We start from the raw sequence: 20,802 nt of genomic DNA, 5'->3' as shown, positions 1-20,802 counted from the left end.
TGTAGATGGCTAGAGAACAGTGCTATGGGGAGACAGATAAATATTGCAAAAAAGAAAAGAAAAGAAAAAAGTCTGCTCTTCCTTTCCTCCTTTTCCTTCAGCAGTTACCATATTCACCCCATGGGCTGTGAGCAGTAGATATCTTTGATGTTTTCCAGCCCTGCTGTATCCATGCTAGGCTGTTTCCCCACACCCCTCTTCTTGGTATAGTTAAAATGTAAGAGAATAAGGCATTCTTTTTCCCCTTTTGATTTTAAAAAGAGTCCTTTCATCCCTTCTTCAGAAGGCAGAAAATAACCTAAGGAGAAAAACTGCAGTTGATCCCCCAATTTCTGATGCAAATTATTCAGAGTGTTAGAGATTTTGCAGAAGTCTTTCCCCTGTAACTATCAAACAAACAGCCCTTTCACTGCATTTATAGTCGTCTTTCTGCCAGGGGACCATCATACTACTTGCATTCTGCACAGAAGAAAGTTCTTGGGGTAATGAAACCTCATGAAGATTTTGCACTGGACTGTTCTAAGTATTTTTGCTCGTGCCGCTGCCACCCTCTTTCCTCCCAGCCCATAGTGTCCTTATCTGTTTGCCTTTCTATCTAGTCAATTCCTTAAACTAGACCTGCTCGAGACAGGTTTCTCAGTTTGCACCCTGACTTATTCCATATGAACCTTCCTGTGGGTTTGTTTCAAGAGCTCCATTGCAATTCTGATCCCAGTCCCAATAGAGCTCACCTTTCAAATAATTGACAGCCTATGGGACCGATGCTGGTGGAAAGGAAAACAGAAATAAGCAAGTCAGAATTTGCTCAGGAAATAACACCAGAACATGCTGAGTCACTATATGGAAATATATCTCAAGAAGCACTGTGCTGTGGCCCCTCGCTCCATACACAATGACACTGGGAAAAGTCAACTTTGTTGACTTCCAGCACATAAAAAGGACTTCTCCAATCTGGCTGACACAAATCCATAATAAGGCTGGGGAGGTGGAACCTGCAGTGCCTGGGTGCTACTCTGTCCTCAAAGCTGCTGTCATCATGAATATTGGCAACAGAGTTTTAGGCTGTCCCTAAAACAATCACCTATTAGCTTGTATTGACTGCTGGTTGCATAGCCAACACAGGCAAGAAGACTGCAAGCCCTTTTGTGACAGTTTACAAATACTGTCACTTGATGCTAACCAGAAATCCCACTGGTCAGAAGTCCAGGGTGTATTTAGTAGGGTTGTAGCATTTGGTTAATTAATTGTTTCAGTTGGTATGTTCATGTCTTGACTGGCTAGAAACTTGCTACCCGATGAATTGGGAGGCTGATATTTTAAAATAACTTACAAAAACCTGTCGGTATTAGCTGCTATCTTAGTAGAGAAATTCCCTCTTGAGCAAAGGATATGTTTTTTTCTACGTGGCTTCTGCTGTGACAAATGCTTGCATTGTCCAAAAACAAAAAAGGTTCTGTATTCTATTATTTGTTTTATTCACACGAAAAACCACGCAGCTTTGATCAATCAACTAACCATTCAGCTAAAACTCATATAGTTAATCAGCTAGGCTTTATCATTTTTATTGTGTTGTATTTAGGACTCATGTGCTGAAATAAAAAAAAGCAAAGAGACAGGTCAAATAAATTTGAGGAAAGATACAACGCAAACAACAACAAGTTGGTTTCCCAAAAGTTCTGATTCTAGCACTTTTGTAGTTACACTAACTGTTTTCAAACCATCCCATTAAAAAATTGTTTCTATGAATTGGCCCACATCTGATATTATGTAATGGGGGCTATGAATCTTAAGTTAGGGAAAAATATATTAGCACTGTTGATGTCATACATCTTAAAATATTAATTGCTTTCCATTTTCATTTTATCAGCTGAAACACAGAAGGATTACAGCACAACAATGAAATCATTTAATCTAATCTCAGTTGAACAGTATTTTTGTTCTGTGCTAATTCGCCTTTAAAGGTGAACCCACCTAATTTACACTTTCTGAAACAATACATGAACCAAACAAAACATACCCATTTCTTTAAAATTCACACTTCTCCAAATCTTCCGGTGCAGTTTTTGCCCCAGTGATGTATACATAATAATGTACATATTAGTGAAAATTCAGTGCTGCCATATTTGCAAAGCAAATATAATATAAATTCCCTAATATACAGTGGTACCATGGTTGTCAAACTCCCTGGAACTCAGACATTTTGGCTCCCGAACGTTCGAAACCTGGAAGTGACTTTTCCAGTCCAATGGGGCTTCCGTGGCTTCCAATTGGCTCTAGGAGCTTCCTGCAGCCAATCGGAAGCCGCTATTTGGAAGTTGAATGCTTTGGAAGTTGAACGGACTTCTGGAAAGGATTCCGTTTGACTTCCAAGGTATGACTGTATCTTAGGGAATTTATATTATATTTGCTTTGCAAATATGGCAGCACTGAATTAAAAATGTGTATATTATGAGAAACTTGCACTAAATGCTGAATTTTCATGAACACCGTTTTGAAAAATTGCAAACTGATCTGGAAATGTAGAGAACTGAAGGCTAGAAAAATGGGGAACTGGGATAAACTGAAAGTGATAACATAGCTAACAAGTAGCTAAGTTATTGCTACTTGTTTCTGATAAAAGAAGGACTTTGGGATGGACAGATATGGATATTGCATGCTTTCCCACATATTTTCAAGAAACAATTTTGTTCACATGTATTTTGCCTATGGGAAAATGGATTAAAAAAAAAAGAATTAAAGAAGAATAAGGAGTTTAAGATAACTAACTGCCAGAAAGGGGTCTGGGAGTATCACGATAAACAAAAGTTCATGTTAAAGAGACATTAAATGTTTAAGAAGTTATAGTGATTTAACTTTTTAATCTTAATGATTAAAAGTGCTCATGACATCCATGAAGTTTGAAGGAAAGAAGTATCAGTGAAAATGGTTCTACAGTATTCTTAGCTAAACTACAAACCTGAGCTCAGTAATGTCTAAGCTATCTTAGCAGATTGTAAATCATGAAGAATTAAAGGTTTTGCTTGAGTAAATGTCTCTCTCAATACACTTCACAACGTGAGAACTCTTCCCGTGGAGATTGGAGAAGGTAGAAATTATACATAGTCTATGAAAGTGGGAAACAATACAGCAATTCAGGAAGGTTTTAGAAAGTGGTGAGGTCTGAAAACAACAGTTTAAAGTCAAGCAGGCAGGGATGCCTGGTCTGTTCAACCAAGAAACTTCTTTTTGCAAAATTCGCTACCGTGTTCTCCAGCTACCTTTTCATTTACATTACAGTATTTCTTATACATGTGAAATAAAGGTAAAGGGACCCCTGACCATTAGGTCCAGTCGTGACCGACTCTGGGGTTGCAGCGCTCATCTCGCTTTATTGGCTGGGAGCCGGAGTACAGCTTCCGAGTCATGTGGCCAGCATGACTAAGCCGCTTCTGGCGAACCAGAGCAGTGCACAGAAACACCGTTTACCTTCCCGCTGGAAGCTATTTATCTACTTGCACTTTGACATGCTTCCGAACTGCTAGGTTGGCAGGAGCAGGGACCAAGCAACGGGAGCTCACCCTGTTGTGGGGATTTGAGCCGCCGATCTTCTGATCAGCAAGTCCTAGGCTTGGTGGTTTAACCCACAGCGCCACCCACGTCCCACACATGTGAAATAGGGAAGGAATAAACCACTGACAGCCAATGCGGCATTTTCCAGGTGCTGTGGGACTCTTATTCCCATCAGCCCAAGTTAGCATTAGACAACGGTCAGGGATGATGCAGCTTCTGAAGGGCCCCACATACCATGCCCCCATGAATAAGTGGTCTCTGCTCTTATTCATTTTTTAGACAACCGCACAGAAAGCCACAGAATTAGAATAATTCTGCCGTTGTTTTAAAATGCTGTTTTGACAAGTTATCAAGCAAGTTCTCACAGAAACTGACATTTCTTATAATAAAAAAGAAAGCTCTAAAATCTTTGATTTTTCTTTAATATAAAAAACACAAACAAACTGTATTTGCCCAAGTATAATCGCATTCTGTGCAAATTGAATCGGTGATTGTTACCCAGTTCTGAACTTAAAAAAGGATTTGATGCCAAAAGTCCCTACCACAATCAACACTTTTGTTCACGGTCTCCACAGGGATACAGAGAACAGAATGTGCTGAGAAACTAAACCACATTTGCTTTTAGAAGTGGTAGTTCCTCCCGTTTGTGAATGAAGTGGTATTTCTAGGGCAAACTGAGGAAGCATGTGCTAGTTTCCATATGCATCTCTGCCCCGTGGTTCATAGTGTTTTATTTTATTGATGTGTGAGAGAGAGAAAAAAGGAGAACAGTATGACTATAAAAAAACCCTTTTTAAAAGAACCATAGGTATTTGTTTCAGGCCTTGTTGAGATGGTCAGTCCATACGATGACCTAGAATCAGAGCTTGGTCACTTTGTGAAAGGCCGATATAAAAATGTTGGGTGTAAACATGCAAATAAATCAATAATCTCCCTTTAAAGCCATCTGAACTCACGTGAGAGGCAGGAGGTTGCATGTAATGTATGTGCAATGTGCCTAACCCTTCTCCCTCCCAAAACAGCCCTTCCCCCAACACCATAATTTATGTGATCCTGGGCAATTAGGTTTCTCAAGTCTCATCCTTATTCTCACCATATGAATGCTATTGCCCAAGGGCAAAATGACCAAACCACATCCTCAGGTTTCTTTTAAAAAGATATTTCGGTTAGCCACTTGATTTTATGGTACAGTAGACATTTTATGGTATGGTGTACACATAGCATGTGTTCAGTACTTTTAAGTGGTAAGAGACAACACTCTGTCTTTTAGCGTAGATAGAATCCGCTGTGCCATGCATGTTTTGCCCTGAAATATTGCTAAAACAACGGCAATTAGTCTGCCTACTGAAGCGGGGTTTGTGCTCACTATTTTTTAAATGTTGCATTTGTGTCCTGATCTAACGATCCGTTCCAGGTGCGCAGATTCTGACGCATGCCCTGAGTTTATTCCTTGCAATGGTTTTGCCATTCGTGTCCTGTTTAATGGGAAGTTAAGACCTGCTTGTTCAGGAAGATGGCTGGCTTGCCTTTTCTTTTTTTAGTTTTAATTAATACTGCTTATTTTATTGTGTTTTTTTAATTTTATTTTTATTTTACAGGATCGATATATGGCTCAATCAGCAAAATCTCTAAGTGGTTTACATAAAATGCACATTAAATTTACCAATAAAATCAGATGCTAAAGAAAGTTAGTCTGAACTTTTTCAAAATAAACCCAGCATGTTAAAATACATATCAAATGTGTAAGTCTAGGTAAGCTTGCATAAACAAAAACGTTTTTAGCAGGCATCAAAAGCAGTACAGTCTCAATGGGCAGGGAGTTCCACAGTGTAGGTGCTGCCATGGTGAAGGACTGATTTCTTGCAAGTGCTGAACGAATATTATGTGGCACTTTGTATTTTTACAAGCTATTAGCCACTTCACAGTCCACTGTGCTGAGACTGCATGATTAGAATTTTTGAAATAAATAAGAAAGCATTTATGTAAGAGGCTAGCCTCCAGTGCAATTTATTTTAATTATGCAGAGAGAATGGCAGGAAAAAATGCCATTTCTGACTACTCCCCTTTCCTTTCTCCTAAGCAACAGAGGTCTCCAACCCAGTGCCCATGGGCACCATTGGGCAAGTTCCCTAGACCCCAAGTGTTCATTTAAAAAATAAATAAAATCTCTAGCTCTCCTATAAAGGAAGTTGCAGGGCAAATATGTGGGAAACTTTTATGCATTTTCTGTGAAATGAGACTGGTGGTGTGGCTACCTTGTATATTTTTTCCTAGTGCTTAGGAATGATCTCTCTCTGTGTGTGTGTGTGTGTGTGTGTTTGTGTGTGTGTGTGTGCGAGAGAGAGAGAGAGAGAGAGAGAGAGAGAGAGATCTCCATAATCAGGACCAGTAGGACATAGCTAACTTCCCATGGAAAGCATAAGGATGTCAGGGGTGCCCTTCTCTCTAATTTTGAATGATGCCATGCTCCCTGTGGCAGCCATTTTGTGATATTCCATGCCTCCTCCATGGTAGCCATTTTGTGACTGGCACTTCCAGCCCTCTTTCAGAATTTGAAATGCTCCCCAAAGGGCTGGCAACCCCTGAATTAAAGTCTGAATGGTAATCTGTAAGGGAAAATGACACACACAAATAGAGATCTAATGACAAGCAGGGTGAGAAGAAAAAAACCTGGAAAGTAGGTAATCCGTTATTTGAGCGGACTGGGTGCCTCTAAAATATCTATCGAGAAAAATCATTTTGGATTTAATAAGATGTATCTAGCTATGAATAATGAATAAAAATAAATTCCTTCGAATCTAAAAATAAACTTGGAATTTCCTCTGAAATGTCAGTACTGACGTTAATGTACTACTTTGCAAACGGATGGGCTGTTCTTGGTTTTTCTATTAAAAATTCACATGGCTTGTCGAGTTTCTTCTATTCCTCCTGGAATCGCCTTAATGTATAGAGCACATATCAGAGGGAGTCCTGCAAAGAGAATGCTGGATAACCTATTCCGTCTTTCGTTATCTTTGTGAATAATTTCTTAGTGGCCTTGAAAGGAGCTACGAAAGGGGCTATAAAGCAAACCGATAAAGCAAAGAGGAGTCAAATGTATTGGTGGAGTAACCTGCTGATGGAGGCAAAGTAAATAAAGGCCTTTTTGCAACAGGAGGAGGAGAACAAACTGTATATGCGGAGGCTAGAGCAAGCTTGAAAAAGCTGAAAACGTTTTCCTGCAAATTTCTTAATTGCAAAGCAAGCCACAAGAGAGGCAGTATGCAGCATGTCTAGTGGTTAAGGATGATGATCACTGTAGTTCAATAACTTCTGGAGGGCCACAGGTTCCCCATCCCTGATCTACTGAGTCTCACCAGGCGAGAATGAGCCTTGCAAGGAACACTGTTTTCTGCTCTGTCTGATGCATATTGGCATGACACAACTGGCGCCCCGTCAAGAAGCCTACATGAAGCTTGTAGGCAGGACAAAGAAGAATGACACCTTCTGTCTGCACCCTATGGCTTGCTTCTTCTTTCGGCAAAGCCCACTCTTTGTGGGTTTGGTGCACCAGAGTTGGCCAAACATGTTATGCACTGCAGACTGAGAACAATGTGTATGAGTTCAGTTTTAAGCACTTATTTATACCCTTGTACTTATCTTCCTTCCAATGGGAGCACAGGGCAGCTAACATGCCTGTGCATGTGAAGCATCTATAATATATATGCAATGATTGTGAGCATTATAGTTTTGGGGAATCTATCTATCATCTATCTATCTATCTATATCTATCTATCTCTATCTATCTATCTATCTATCTATCATCTATCTATCTATCTCTATCTATCATCTATCTATCTATCTATCTATCTATCATCTATCTATCTATCATCTATAATCATCTATCTATCTATCATCTATCTATATCTATCATCTATCTATATCTATCATCTATCTATCTATCATCTATCTATCTATCATCTATCTATCTATCTATCTATCTATCATCTATCTATCATCTATCTATCTATCTATCTATCTATCTATCTATCTATCTATCTATCATCTATCCCTGGCTAGATAGTCTTCATCATAAGCATTCTGGCTTGCAATAATGCTCATTAAACATGGCAAACGAAGTATGTCCTTAAGGACAAAAATCCCCTTCACTCTTATGTTCTCATTCAGCTATTTCATCGCTATTTTTTAAAATTAAAGAAAACCCAGAGAATATGGAACCATCTCATAAAACCCCTGAGATTAAATAGAGCTCTTGCCATCACAACTATTTCTGTTTTGCTGCTAATAAGCACATTGTCCTACTACTACTTTTCTTGGAACGGAGTTGCAATTTGCAAAATTCAACCGAGTTAACAAGGGGCAACAGAGTACAAAAGAGAAGGAGGACCATATGTCATAATGAGGTCTTGTGGGAAGAAATTCATCTGCAACTGCTGGTCTTCAGCATTTTTTTTTTAAAAGCTTATAACAGTTATATAGTTCACTCCCTCTGAGAAAGCTGGTTATCTTAGACAAATTACTGCCAACAAATATTTCTCCCCCACCCCCACCCCACTCCCAACTCTCAATTTATAAATCTGTGTCATGAAGGATGATACACTGTGGCTTTCTCTTAATCCATCAGGAGCAGCTGGTTAAATCAGGCTTACATGTATACAGGCACAATGGCATGATATTTCAATCAACGGAGGCTGACATTTTATTCCCCCTTCCCTTCTTGTTTTGTTTATTATTAATTAAACACAATAGAAACAATAATGGAGTTGGCACTTCATTGGGCAATACAAGTTTCCTAACAGGCACCTGCCCATCCCATTACCGTAGCTATTAGCCCCAAATATTTCTCCCCAGCGTTCCAGAAGTGGCTAGCTGCTTCTTTTGCGCGTTTTCTCAGTTTGCAGAAGAGAAATATCCATTTGCAGGTGTGGTCTGAATCCAAACTGCACCTGCAAGAACGTTGTCAGGTGGGTGGGGCTGTCCACCTGCCAACGTTGGCCACAGGAGGTGGGCCCTTGCAGGATTATGGTTGATCTGGGCAAGCCCAGCTGCCACAATCGCAGGTCGTTAAGTTGGTTGATGGCAAGATAGCAATGGATGAGAAAAAGAAGAAGACAAGATGGGGGAAAGAAGCAACTAGCTAAGCCAGATTCCCTGGCAAACCATGCAGAGAATTCAGGTGAAAAGTTACGTCTTTCCCCTCTGCTGGAAAAAAAAAAGATGTCCTTAAATATCATTCTTAACCTATACTTTAATATAACTAATATATTTTCATGTTTCAGATGTTTTAAATGTGAGAATCCTCACAGCACACATGATTTTGTACTAAATGCAGAATATAATAGATGGAAGGTTAAAATTCCTCTCCCACATCACAAACATAAACCGTAAGCCAACTGGGAGAGCAGAGCAAGATTTGGGGAACAGTCCAAGAGATGCTGATTGAAGTGAAAACTGGGAAGATGCCCTGGGAATTTTATGGAAGGGTACGATATGAATCTCTAAAATAAATAAAACAAAGACAGTATGACTGTTGTTGACAATGAGGACAGATAAAAGTAGTTATTAATAACTGTATTTTTCTGGTTATAGATTGAGGTGTGGGGGTGTTATTGGCTTGTTTTAGTTTGTCCTTGTTTTTATAATATATTTAGTGCTTTTATCTTGCATTTTTATGCTGTGAACCACCCTGAGATCTACAGATGAAGGGTGGGATACAAATTTATAAATACTACTACTAATTTTTTTTTTAAAAAGTATGTCTTCTATATGGTTCTTACACTGTTGGAAGTCAGGGCTTGCCTAATAATAATAATAATAATATCCTGCACAACCAAACTAAATCTGTGCAATTTTTATTTAGTGATCTGAGCAGAGAAATGAAGGCTGGGAAATATATAAAGGCATCTATATCTAGATCTATACATACATAGACATAGATGGCCATGTATATATAACCATCTTTGAATGAAGACCAACTTAGAAAGCCATCTAGGAAACAGCAGGCTGCAACTGAAAGCACATCACTCTAGTACTTCTCATGCTTCATTGCCCTGTGTTCAATATTGGATTTAGGTCAAGGTCCAGATCTTGACCTTCTATGCCCTTGGTGGGCTGCACCTCCCATGGCCTCCTGATATGACCTACATGACAGCTGCATTCATTAGGGATGCTGCAGTTACAGGGACAAGGGTGAAACGAGTAGGAGCAGAGGGCAGCCTTTCCTGGCAGATGGCCCACAGCGGTGCCCTTAAAGAGCAGAGGCTCAAATGTCTACAGATTCTACCCAATTGGTGCAAATTGCCACTGCACTTGCACCTTTGCAACAGCACCTCTGCAGAAAGAGCTTGGCACAGTTTCCCCTGAAAGAATACAGTCTTAAGACACAACATGCGGACTGTGTGCGTTCCTGCCTTGGAAAAAGGTAAGACTCACTTCATTTCGAGAAGACACCTTTGGAAATATACAATCTAAAGGGACTTCTAAGGAAGGGGTGCTGGAAATAGGACTTCACTTTCAGGGGCCCATGCCACAGATAGATGACGACAACCATTTGCACATCATTAGAACCTGTGGCAAAATGCAGAATTCTGGAGACTTTAGAGCCAAAGTACACATTAAATGTGTGGTTTGTTAACTGCGTCTTGGAAACTGCAATGTAGGAGCAGCTGAAGTTGGGGGGAAGCACATCCTAACTGTGACAGGAGAAACGAGGTGGAGGGTGGGTGGGTGTTAAAACCTTTCTTCCCATGCCACAGTCCTGATGAAAATCTCTCCTCCTCCAAAGAAGACATTTGCCTTAGAAGGGGGGGAAATAAAAGTGGCACCCAATGCCTTTTCCACAGCCATTTTCAACAACGTATCCCGAAACACTGACAAAAGCAGCTCTTTGGGGGGGAAAAAAAGGTCTTCTTGAATAATATATGGAATTACGGAAATGTCATGGTCCTTCCATGCTAACACCCCCCCCCCAGCACTGCCACAGGACTGGGCTCAGCAGCCATGCCTACACATTTCATTTCTGGAGCCAAGCATACTCAGCGGGGAGGAGTGACGAAGGGTAGCAAAATTCTGGATGGACAGTAGAATAAATTGTGCAAAAATCAAAGCTTTAAACAGCAGAACCAGGGCATTTCTTGGAATAGCCAGGTTTTGATGTTTTCCTTTGTTCTTCCTCTTTCTCTTTTTAACCCATCTCTGACACTGCTTTCATAAAATGCTATAATATATACCATGTGTCGGGTGATGATGATGATTTTCAAAAATCCTTCTTAATTTTATTGTGCATTTTATTACAGGCCAAATGTGACATTACTTTTTTTTGTTGTTGTTAATCCCCTACGGCATGGAGTTAAATACTTGCTCTGTTCAGAATAGCAACACTCAATTAAGTCGCTTCTCCCCCCGCCCTTCATGATCTACACCCTCCTTTGTTACTGTGCTTAAAGGGAATAATGGGAGCACTGACCTATATTGCGCTTCTTATTATCAATGGAGATGAAGCGTATGCAGGGATTATCGGAGATGTACCGTACTGCCCAAGGGACATCAATCTGTGTGCCGGCTTCATAAAAAAGGCCCAGAGCGTAACGAGAGGAGTAGCTCACAGATTCCAGTTGCTGCCTTTGACTTTCGTTAATTACTGTGGAGAGAAAAAAAAGACAAATAAAGGAATTAGACAATTACTTTTCTCTCAGAGCATTAAACCTGCAAATAATGCTATAGTTAAGCCGCTTAGACTTTTCCTAAAACAGCACTCATATGTGCCTAGAAATAAAAGGAAGGGGGGTTGCGGGCGGCAGAAGTCATGCGCCATTGCATAGTTTCAAATGACAGAACACGAATGTAGTCCTGGGTCTTTGTTACTGTCACACAGAGGGTCATCAGACAGTTTTAAGGATACTTAAGAAGCCACGTTTTATGAAACATGGGATATATCCTTGTGCATAAAATGGAAAAGGTAGATGCGAGCGGAGGTGAAACAGAGCAAAGGGTGGGAAGGCGATATAAGCCACTTGCACACACAAAAAAAGGGGGGTGGAGAGCTTTGCCACAACAGAATCTTGAGAACACATTACGGCTAAGAGGAAAGTCCTGCAAGATAAAATCGTATCATCCACAAAATATATGTAATCGGATTACTAGCTAATGGCTATAACGAGGAGAAGAGGAAGAAGAAGAAGAATTACATCTCACAAAGGGTATCGTATCACATATTAATACATTTAATTTGGGACATTTCATAACTTACAGTAAATTCTAAAAGCCCACTCAAGAACAGAGACGTGGTACTCCATTCAGAAACCCGTTCCAAAAATGTTATTAGGCAAATAGGAATCCATTTCCTCCCAAGGAATAAAACTCAAAGGAAGTCCCAAGAGGCCGTGTCCCTGAGTGTACTTTCAAATCTTTGTTATTATTGCTATTACATTTCTACCCCACCTTCCCTTCAAGGACCTCAAGGTGGCATATGTGGTTCTCTATTATATCCTCACAACAATCCTGTGGGGTAGGTTAGGATGCGCGATAGTGCCTGGCCCAAGGTTGCCCAACGGCTGAGTGGGTTTCGAACCTGGGCTTCCCCAGTCCTACTCTGACACTGACCACTACAACACCGTGTGTTAACCGTGAGGAGCCTACATTATTATTCATGCCCTAAGAACTAATTTCAGATTTGCTGGTAGAAGTACAGTGTTACCTCAGGTTACAGACGCTTCAGGTTACAGATGCTTCAGGTTACAGACTCCAGAAATAGTACTATTTCTGGGTTAGCGGAGTCTGTAACCTGAAGCATCTGCAACCCAAGGTACCACTGTATCTCCCTGCTGTGGTGGGCCGCTGTGGTGGTCTGGGCTGGTGACCTTGTCCTCTTATTATAATGCAGACATAAATTCAAGAATGTGAGTCTTATTTTAGTCTCTTTCTCTTTAAAAGTAGTCAAGGAGAATACTTCCAAGCTTCCATAATAAATAACAATACATACGTAATATTGTACTCAGTAGAATTACCCGCATAGATAGATTTCCTTTGCGTGCAAAAAATTACCAGAAAGTCATGCAACCACACGTGTGCATCTGCATGTTTGGAATTTAGAACAAGGACTCCAGAAAATATCAATCTTAAACACCAAATAATCTTTTCATTACTAATCAGCAACATTCTTGACAATGCAGACTCAGTTCTTGGTGACCTCTAGATCTGGGAGTTCATGAGTACAAAAATATATATGTCTATGCTGCTGTGAGTATAGATAAGATTGTGAGTCATGGACAAGAACCAGTGCATTCATGATTAGAGATTAAAAGTGCTGTTTCATTTCAACATGGCTCCAGAGTAATTTCCCTGGACTAAACACACATGGAGACATTCATTCATTCATTTATTCCACTTTCACGCCTGCTAAGGACCCTCAAAGCAGTTGGTACCATAAAACTAATCCCCCCCCCGAAACATGCTTATATATACACCGTATTTTTCGCACTATAAGACGCACTTTTTCCCCTCCAAAAATGAAGGGGAAATGTGTGTGCGTCTTATGGGGCGAATGCAGGCTCCTTGGCTTCAGCGATAGCAACGCGAAGCCTCCGAAGCCTGCGCTCCAGAGGCTTCGCGTTGCTTCCGCTGAAGCCAGGAGAGTCTGCTCTTTGAGGCTGGCGGTGGGGGAAAGCAGCGCTTCCCCCATCGCCAGCCCCAGAGGATGGGGGGCAGCAGGAAGGCCCGCAACGCCTTCCTGCTACTCTCCAACCCGGCTTTGAGACTGGCAGTGGGGGAAAGCAGCGCTTCCCCCATCGCCAGCCCCAGAGGATGGGGGGCAGCAGGAAGGCGCGCGACGCCTTCCCGCTACTCTCCAACCCGGCTTGGAGGCTGGCGGTGGGAGAAAGCAACGCTTCCCTCATCACCAGCCCCAGAGGATGGGGGGCAGCGGGAAGGCACGCGACGCCTTCCCGCTACTCTCCAACCCGGCTTGGAGGCTGGCGGTGGGAGAAAGCAACGCTTCCCTCATCACCAGCCCCAGAGGATGGGGGGCAGCGGGAAGGCACGCGACGCCTTCCCGCTGCTCTCCAACCCAGCTTGGAGGCTGGCGGTGGGGGAAACAGGCTTTTCCCAAGGAGGGAGAAGGGACAGACTGTCCGAGTCCGTCCCTTCTCCCTCCTGTGGGCTTTTGCGGGAGATGGGGGAATTCCCCCACCTCCCGCAAAAGCAGGCAAAAGCCGTGCGCTCTTTAAAGGGGCTGTGCGGCTTCTGCTGGCTTTTATAGGAGGTGGGGGAATTCTCCCACGTCGTAGAAAAGCCCGTAGGAGCCGTGCAGCCTTTAAAGAGCGCACGGCTTTTGCCTGCTTTTCCCCAAGGAGGGAGAAAGGACTGACTGGCCATTTCAGTCCCTTCTCCTTCCTGGTTGAAAAGCCCGCAGGAGTCGCGCGCGGCTCCTGTGGGCTTTTGCGGGAGGTGGGGGAATTCCGCCACCTCCCGCAAAAGCAGGAAGGTCTTGGAGTAGCGCACATGCCCAGAGCTGTGGGGGGGGGGGGACAGAGGAGACTAGCTAGTCTCTAACCTAGTAAGAAACCATTAACTGGTTACTACCTCGCTAAAGCATGGTAGAAAGCAAAAGTCTACATTTCTAGCAATTTCAACAGAGCCATCCACCCACACAATGAGTGAGAGAAAATTCCACAAAATCAGAATGGTATTTCATGATAACAGATATTCTTGTTCAGGTTCAGTACAGAGGGGCTTTAGGCGCAGTGGTGGGGTATCTGCTTTGCATGCAGAAGGTCACAGGTTCAGTATCTAGCTAGGGTTGGGAGATACCCTGTTTGAAACCACAGAGAGGCACCGCTAACCAGTGTAGACAGTCCTGAGCCTGATGCAACAATGATCTGACTCAGTATAAGGCAACTTCCCATGTTCTTAATGGTGGCAGCCAAAGTTTTATAAGACCATTATTCTCTTAAGGTCCTCCGAAATATGGCCAGTATTCTGAAGAGTGCTATTCATTGGGCAGGCAATATTTTCACATGTCTTCTGTGAAAAGGAAAATTATAATGCTCTGGCCTGAAAAAGAATGCCACGGTATGTGATAATATATTTTAAAAAGTCATTAGGAAAAATGAAGGAGCATCAGGGGGGAAAGGATCCACCAGAACATTGTGTAAGGCAAAGACAAATACGTGGTGCCTCAGAAGTCAAATGGAATCCGTTCCAGAAGTCCGTTCGACTTCCAAAATGTTTGGAAACCAAGGCGCAGCTTCTGATTGGCTGCAGGAAGCTCTTGCAGCCAACTGGAAGCCATGGAAGCCCCATTGGACATTCAGCTCCTAAAGAACGATCGCAAACAGAACACTCACTTGTGGGCTTGCAGCGTTCGGGAGCCAAAATGGACAAGTACCAAGGCGTTTGACAACCAACGTACGACTGTATGTTCTAAATGAAGGTGATGCTTCCTTGAAACTGCAGAAATCACCAGTGCCATCTACAGGTAGTCACAGCTGTCACTGCTTCGCGTCACCCAGCAGTGGTTGTGAAGCAAACTCCAGAGCCGCAAGCCCCACAGGGCAATAGGAAGGGCTGCTAATCCATAGCTGTCATGCACTTCAACTGTATTCACAGCCTCCGCCCTGACTACTTGACTCACCCTTTCATCGGTGCCTCGTTCACCCCACGGGCATTGAAGTTTAATGACTCTTTAAAACACTTTATATACACCAATGAAGTGGGAGGCGACACAACCCAGTCTGCCCTCCCCACCCCCATTTCATTCAGCTGAATGCAAGAAATCTGTAGCTAAAGCATCCCCAACAGTTATTAATTTTATTATAGAGGTGAGGAAACCTTCCCCCCCCCCAGTCTAAGGGAAGTATTCCCTCATGAGAAACCTACATGGCAATGATGGGCAGGGCCCTTTGTGAAAGCTGGTGAAGCAACGGCTGTGATTCGTATATTTGCACAGCAGGATGCATTCAAGCTATGCAAACGTCACAAGGTTTCCATACAGACATCTGTCTATCCTCCATCCATTATTGCAGTTCAATAACACATTTTAGCCAGGCAAAAGCAATAAGAGAGGGTGTAGGTATGTGGCTTTGTGTGTGTGTTTTATTGGGGGGGGGGGCAGATTGGAGAACAGCTAGGTGAGGCCAGGAGGCCTGAGGTCCTGGGCCCTATGTTTTATTATAATGCAGGGGTGGTGAAGGGATGTGGGTGGCGCTGTGGGTTAAACCACAGAGCCTAGGACTTGCCGATCAGAAGGTCGGTGGTTTGAATCCCCACGACGGGGTGAGCCTCCGTTGTTCGGTCCCTGCTCCTGCCAACCTAGCAGTTCGAAAGCACGTCAAAGTGCAAGTAGATAAATAGGTACCGCTCCGGCGGGAAGGTAAACGGCATTTCCGTGTGCTGCTCTGGTTCACCAGAAGCGGCTTAGTCATGCTGGCCACGTGACCCAGAAGCTGTGCGCCGGCTCCCTCAGCCAATAAAGCGAGATGAGCGCTGCAACCCCAGAGTCGGTCACAACTGGTTAGGGTCCCTTTACCTTTAGGGGTGGTGAACTGGTTGGTTGGGTGGAACCAAATGCCAAGGGTGGCCAGGGCCAGAGGCAAAAGTGAGTGGGGCAGCAAACGTAAATGTTAGCTTTGTACTATATGTTAGCTGGTTTCTACACATACCTCTATCTATCCTCCATCCAGGCAAGCAAATGCCATTATCAGAGCTACAGGACACATTTCAACATGAAAAGAGGGACTAAAGCAGGGTAGATGAGGAGCATGGCCTGGGGAGAGGTTCTGTGGCATGAGGAGAGTCCAGAAGGTCAGATAGGAAGGCCTGGAAGACTGAATCTGGCCCCCAGATCTGAGATTCCCCACCCCTGATAGGAAGATTTATGCCTCACTTTTTTAATACAGGCAGCAACCATTTTAGGAGTATCCAATATGTGCTCAACCATGCACACGCGCATCGTGCCGAACCTGGAAGTGACCCAAAAACATCACCAAAATGTCACCAAAAAGGCGACGGAATGGGGTAGGCTGACGTGGGCCCCACCGATACGCATGGGAGTCCGGAACTGATTGTTGCCTGTATATATGAGCTATTCAAGGCACCCTGCGATAATTAAAATCACAAGAAGGAAATACAGCAAGAAGAAGAAATATATATAACAGACACAGGCATGGCAGATAAAACAGTCTTCAATAAAAACACCTCCGTGTGGAAAATTAAAAGACTGATAAAAGAAAAGGATGTCTTCACAAGTCAGCAGAAGGCCATCAGAGAGGAGGCTCCCCAAACCTCATAGAATGAAGCATTCCACCATCCTAGTTGCTGTGGCTGTTGTCCTGCTCCTCATCACAACTGACCATTCTCCCAAAGTGGGACATAGACAAGGGCTCTGTGGTGGCTACCCACTCCTGCTTAGAGACACCCCATGAAGTTACAACCTGGTGCCACCATAAATAACTGGTTCCAAAGTAAAATCACTCTTACCATCAATAGTCCCCCCAAAGAAACTTCAATGCAAATCTATCCTCCTGTAAATTAAGCCCATGAGGTCTAGGCATGCCATCTGGGGCAGCCGAGGACAAGTCTTTGCCTTCTTGCACAGGGCAGGTTTTTGTAGACTTCCATCCAGGTTTTTGTAGACTTCCATCATATCCCCCCTCAATATTCCTTTAACCTAGTTCATAGGACTTTGTTTCAAACGCCCACCAGGTTCCTTGCTCTCCTCTTAATTTGCCCCAATTTGGCTATATATTCCTTAATATGTGGTGCCCAGAACTGGGCACAGTACTCTAGATGAGGTGTGATGACTGCAGGATAAAATGGGACTATTACTTATTGCTACTTGGAAACGATGTCTCTATTAATGTAGCCTAAAACTGCATTTTCCTTTATTGCAGCCATGTTATACTACTGACTTACGATCAACTCAAGATTGCCCACAATCCTGAGGTCTTTTCACTACAGCTAAGCCACTATACCCGTGCATTTAATTTTACCCATTCCCGCCAGCCTATACCTGTGTATCTGATTTCCCTCACCAAGCGCAGCACTTCAAAATATGAAACACACCAAAGTAGTCCAACTACATTCAATTCTACAAGTAAGGGATGACTAACCTTTTCAGGCCTGTGGGCACACTTTAACCCTCTAGCCACTTATCTCCCCCTCCTCTGGATCAACCTCACTGAGAGACAGAGAGAGATAAGGGGGCACGCACACAAACACACTTCACTTTTCCAAGAGATCTATGTCAAAGTCGGATCTTGTGGAGTTAATCTGACTTTTGAAAAACACTTAAGATAGGAAAGAGGAAGTGGGAAAGAATGTGGCACATCCAGCTTCAGCTCCATGTATTTTTCAACAGAGAAAAATGTAACCACCCTCACCACTTCATGAGCAGTCAGTTGTGTGTGTGTGTCTCAGAAGACTTGTGGGTGCTAGGGAAAGACCTCATGGGTGCCATGTTTGTGACCCCTTCTACAAGTTGTGTTAAGAAGTCCTGCTTCCTTAGTTGTGGCTCTTGTGAACTATTGAGTGACAGTATTCCATGTGCCAGACATTTCAGGTGAAGGCTAAGCTGAAATTAATACCATTTTACATTCACATGGGATAGCTGATCATCTGTGAACAGGCACAATCTGGATTTTATAGAGTTCCCCCGTGTGCTCAGACTTCTGAATGAAGCACCCTCCCCATGGTGCCCTTCACCTTTTGTTAGCTATCTCAGTAATAACCGTGACTGAATAGTCACTGGAAACATGGCTTAAATCTCAAGGTGAAACACCAGTTAAATGGTTAATGTGACAAAAAAGGATATAAAGCAGACGCTTCCCTTAAAAGAGTCTGTGCCAAACTAACCAATCCTCTATTAGGTTTATCTTTTAAAGTAAGTTTATATGATTATTCAACTTACCAATGCACTTGCACCAACTTTCTCCTTTAATTGGAACAGATGGATATATATATATATATACACAAAATATGCAATATCCTCCCCATGGATCTACACTACTGTGCTGTTTCATTATTAAGAAGCCATTTGGCAGGTGAAAGTGTACATGTATGGTCGTGTTTGAGGGCCTATTAGCATCTAGTCTGAGCAAATAAAAGCCTTTGTGAACTGAACATCAACGTAACATTCAAGTTTCGAATGAAAGACAAAAAATGTTCACGTTAAGTGTTGTCTTTCACCCATTGCCTAGATCAGATTAACAGAAATATTGCATAACAATGCACAGTTATATGCCTGGCATTGTGAAGATTTCTACTAAGGACAGTGAGGTGAGTCAAGTTCAATCAAGGTGAGAGTTTCAGTTTTGGGAATTCTGTGTGTGTTGGTTTGAATTTGAACAAGGTAGATGATTTGACATGGTTTCTAAAATAATATATATATCTCCTTCCTTCCCAAAGCAGGTATGATTTAATAACAACTCTAGAGTGTGGGTGTTGGGGGCAGAGTTGCGCTCTTGCTTTTAGACTGCACTCATACAGAGTACAAGATGCTGGAGCTCTCTGAGAGTTCTAAAAAGCCAAGCTAATTAAGTCATGGATAGAAGGTTTGCAACAGACCACCACAACTGGAGCATAAACGGAAGCCTTGGTCATAACTGTCCCACTGGCAATTTAATTACAAAGAAACAGAGATGGTTATTTCCCCCTGAAACAAACTAAAAACAAAACTGTATTATCATTCAGATGTAGCAACACCTCTTCCATTATGACTTAGAAAGAAAAACTGCTATCCCGATGCTACAACATTCAAACAAAGATGCTAGTGCTCCATCCTAATATGGACAAGTGATAAATTAAGGACTCCAATGTGCAGAAGCCAGAAGACACTCCCATGTACCATGAGAGCTGGGAGATAACCATGTTGAACACTTATAAATTAAGAAATGAGAACCAACAAACTCTCTATAGAGAGTGAAGGAATTGACCTGAATACCCAATATTGACTTGGAAGTGGGAGAGCAGTGGGACAATGCCCAGCAAGAGTCATCTGCTGGGTCAAGGACAGTGATGACTTGTGTGTAGGCTCTAGGTTGGTGCAACTGGATGAAAGCAAAGGGCAGATGGGTTCTGTAAAGAGGAAAGCAGAAAACACATGGCGGGGGTTCAAGGTATGCCTCACCTTGCTAAGGCTCCCAGATGCAGGGGGAAGGGCTGTAGCCCAGTGTTAAGAGTACATATTGTGCATGGAAAAGGTCCCAAGTTCAATAAATGGCATCTCCAAGTAGGGTTGGGAAAGAGTCCTGTCTAAAACCCTGGAGAATTGTTGGGTAGCCAACACTGTGCCCTCTAGATTAACTGGACTGTAAATCCCACCATCCCTACCCATTGGCTATGCTAGAGATGATGGGAGCTGGAGTTCAATAGCAATTAGAGGGCCACAGGTTCGCCCACTTTTGCTGTAGACAATACTGAGTGAGATGGACCTACAGATTGATGTGCTGTAAGGCAGCATCCTGTATTTCTTATAAGAGTGGTGGTACCCAAGATGAAGCTGGATGGGGGAATGAGCTAGGAAGGAGAAAAAAGAGACCCATGTCCTTGATCTGGAGGGAAAACCCCTCATAAGCAGTAGTATGTGTGGGAATTAAGGACCATTTATGAGCAAGGAGAGGGAGATTGTAGGAAGTGGGATCAGTTGAATGAGATATATTAAATGGCAAGGATAAAGGAAACTAGGGATAAAGGAGCTCTTGATAGTAAAAGAAAAGAAGAAACAGGCTCCTTGTATGAATCTTCTTTATACTAGGTCAGGTCATTTTGCAATGTACTCTCTATTGATTCATCTATTTGGAAAAAATCATAGACAGTTAAAATTAGTGGTGTGCAATAATAAAAACACAACAAATAAGGCAGATTAAAAACAGTTTCCCAAAAGAAATCTGATATCTGACATTGAGTCGACAGAACCTTTTGGGAAGGCCTGTAGAAATAGTTTCTAGCATCTGATGAAATGTGTATGATGTTGGTACTTGTCTAACTTTCGTGGACAGGCGTGCTTAAGGATCTGATCTGAGTAACCATGAAACAAACCTCTGGTGCCCATGGAACCATGAGGTGGGCCCATACAGTGAGCAGACAGGTATATAGGGAGTAAACTGATCTCTCAAACGTGTTTAGGGCTTTATACACTACCGGTAAACTTTAAATTTGGCCCGGGAGCATATTAGCAACCAGCGTAACTCTCAGCGCACTAGTGTTATGAGTTGACTCTAATGTCCTATACACAGAGATAGGCTGCAAACCAGGCGAGGC

General features: G+C 42.7%; 1 protein-coding gene across 2 annotated transcripts in view; it reads right to left on the bottom strand.

Moving 5' to 3' along the window:
• RNLS (renalase, FAD dependent amine oxidase) overlaps nucleotides 1–20,802 on the bottom strand; it is a 96,109-nt gene that overhangs the window by 18,412 nt on the left and 56,895 nt on the right. For both annotated transcript variants that reach the window (XM_083614233.1, XM_083614232.1), the window contains exon 5: nucleotides 11,015–11,188. In XM_083614233.1, coding sequence (XP_083470359.1) covers nucleotides 11,015–11,188 — 174 coding nt within the window. The remainder of the gene's footprint in view (nucleotides 1–11,014; nucleotides 11,189–20,802) is intronic.

Source organism: Podarcis filfolensis (genome assembly GCF_964270895.1).
Source record: "Podarcis filfolensis genome assembly, chromosome: 5".
Taxonomy (NCBI): domain Eukaryota; kingdom Metazoa; phylum Chordata; class Lepidosauria; order Squamata; family Lacertidae; genus Podarcis; species Podarcis filfolensis.
The sequence above is the reverse complement of the archived record's forward strand: the minus strand, read 5'-3'. Positions and strand labels throughout refer to the sequence as shown.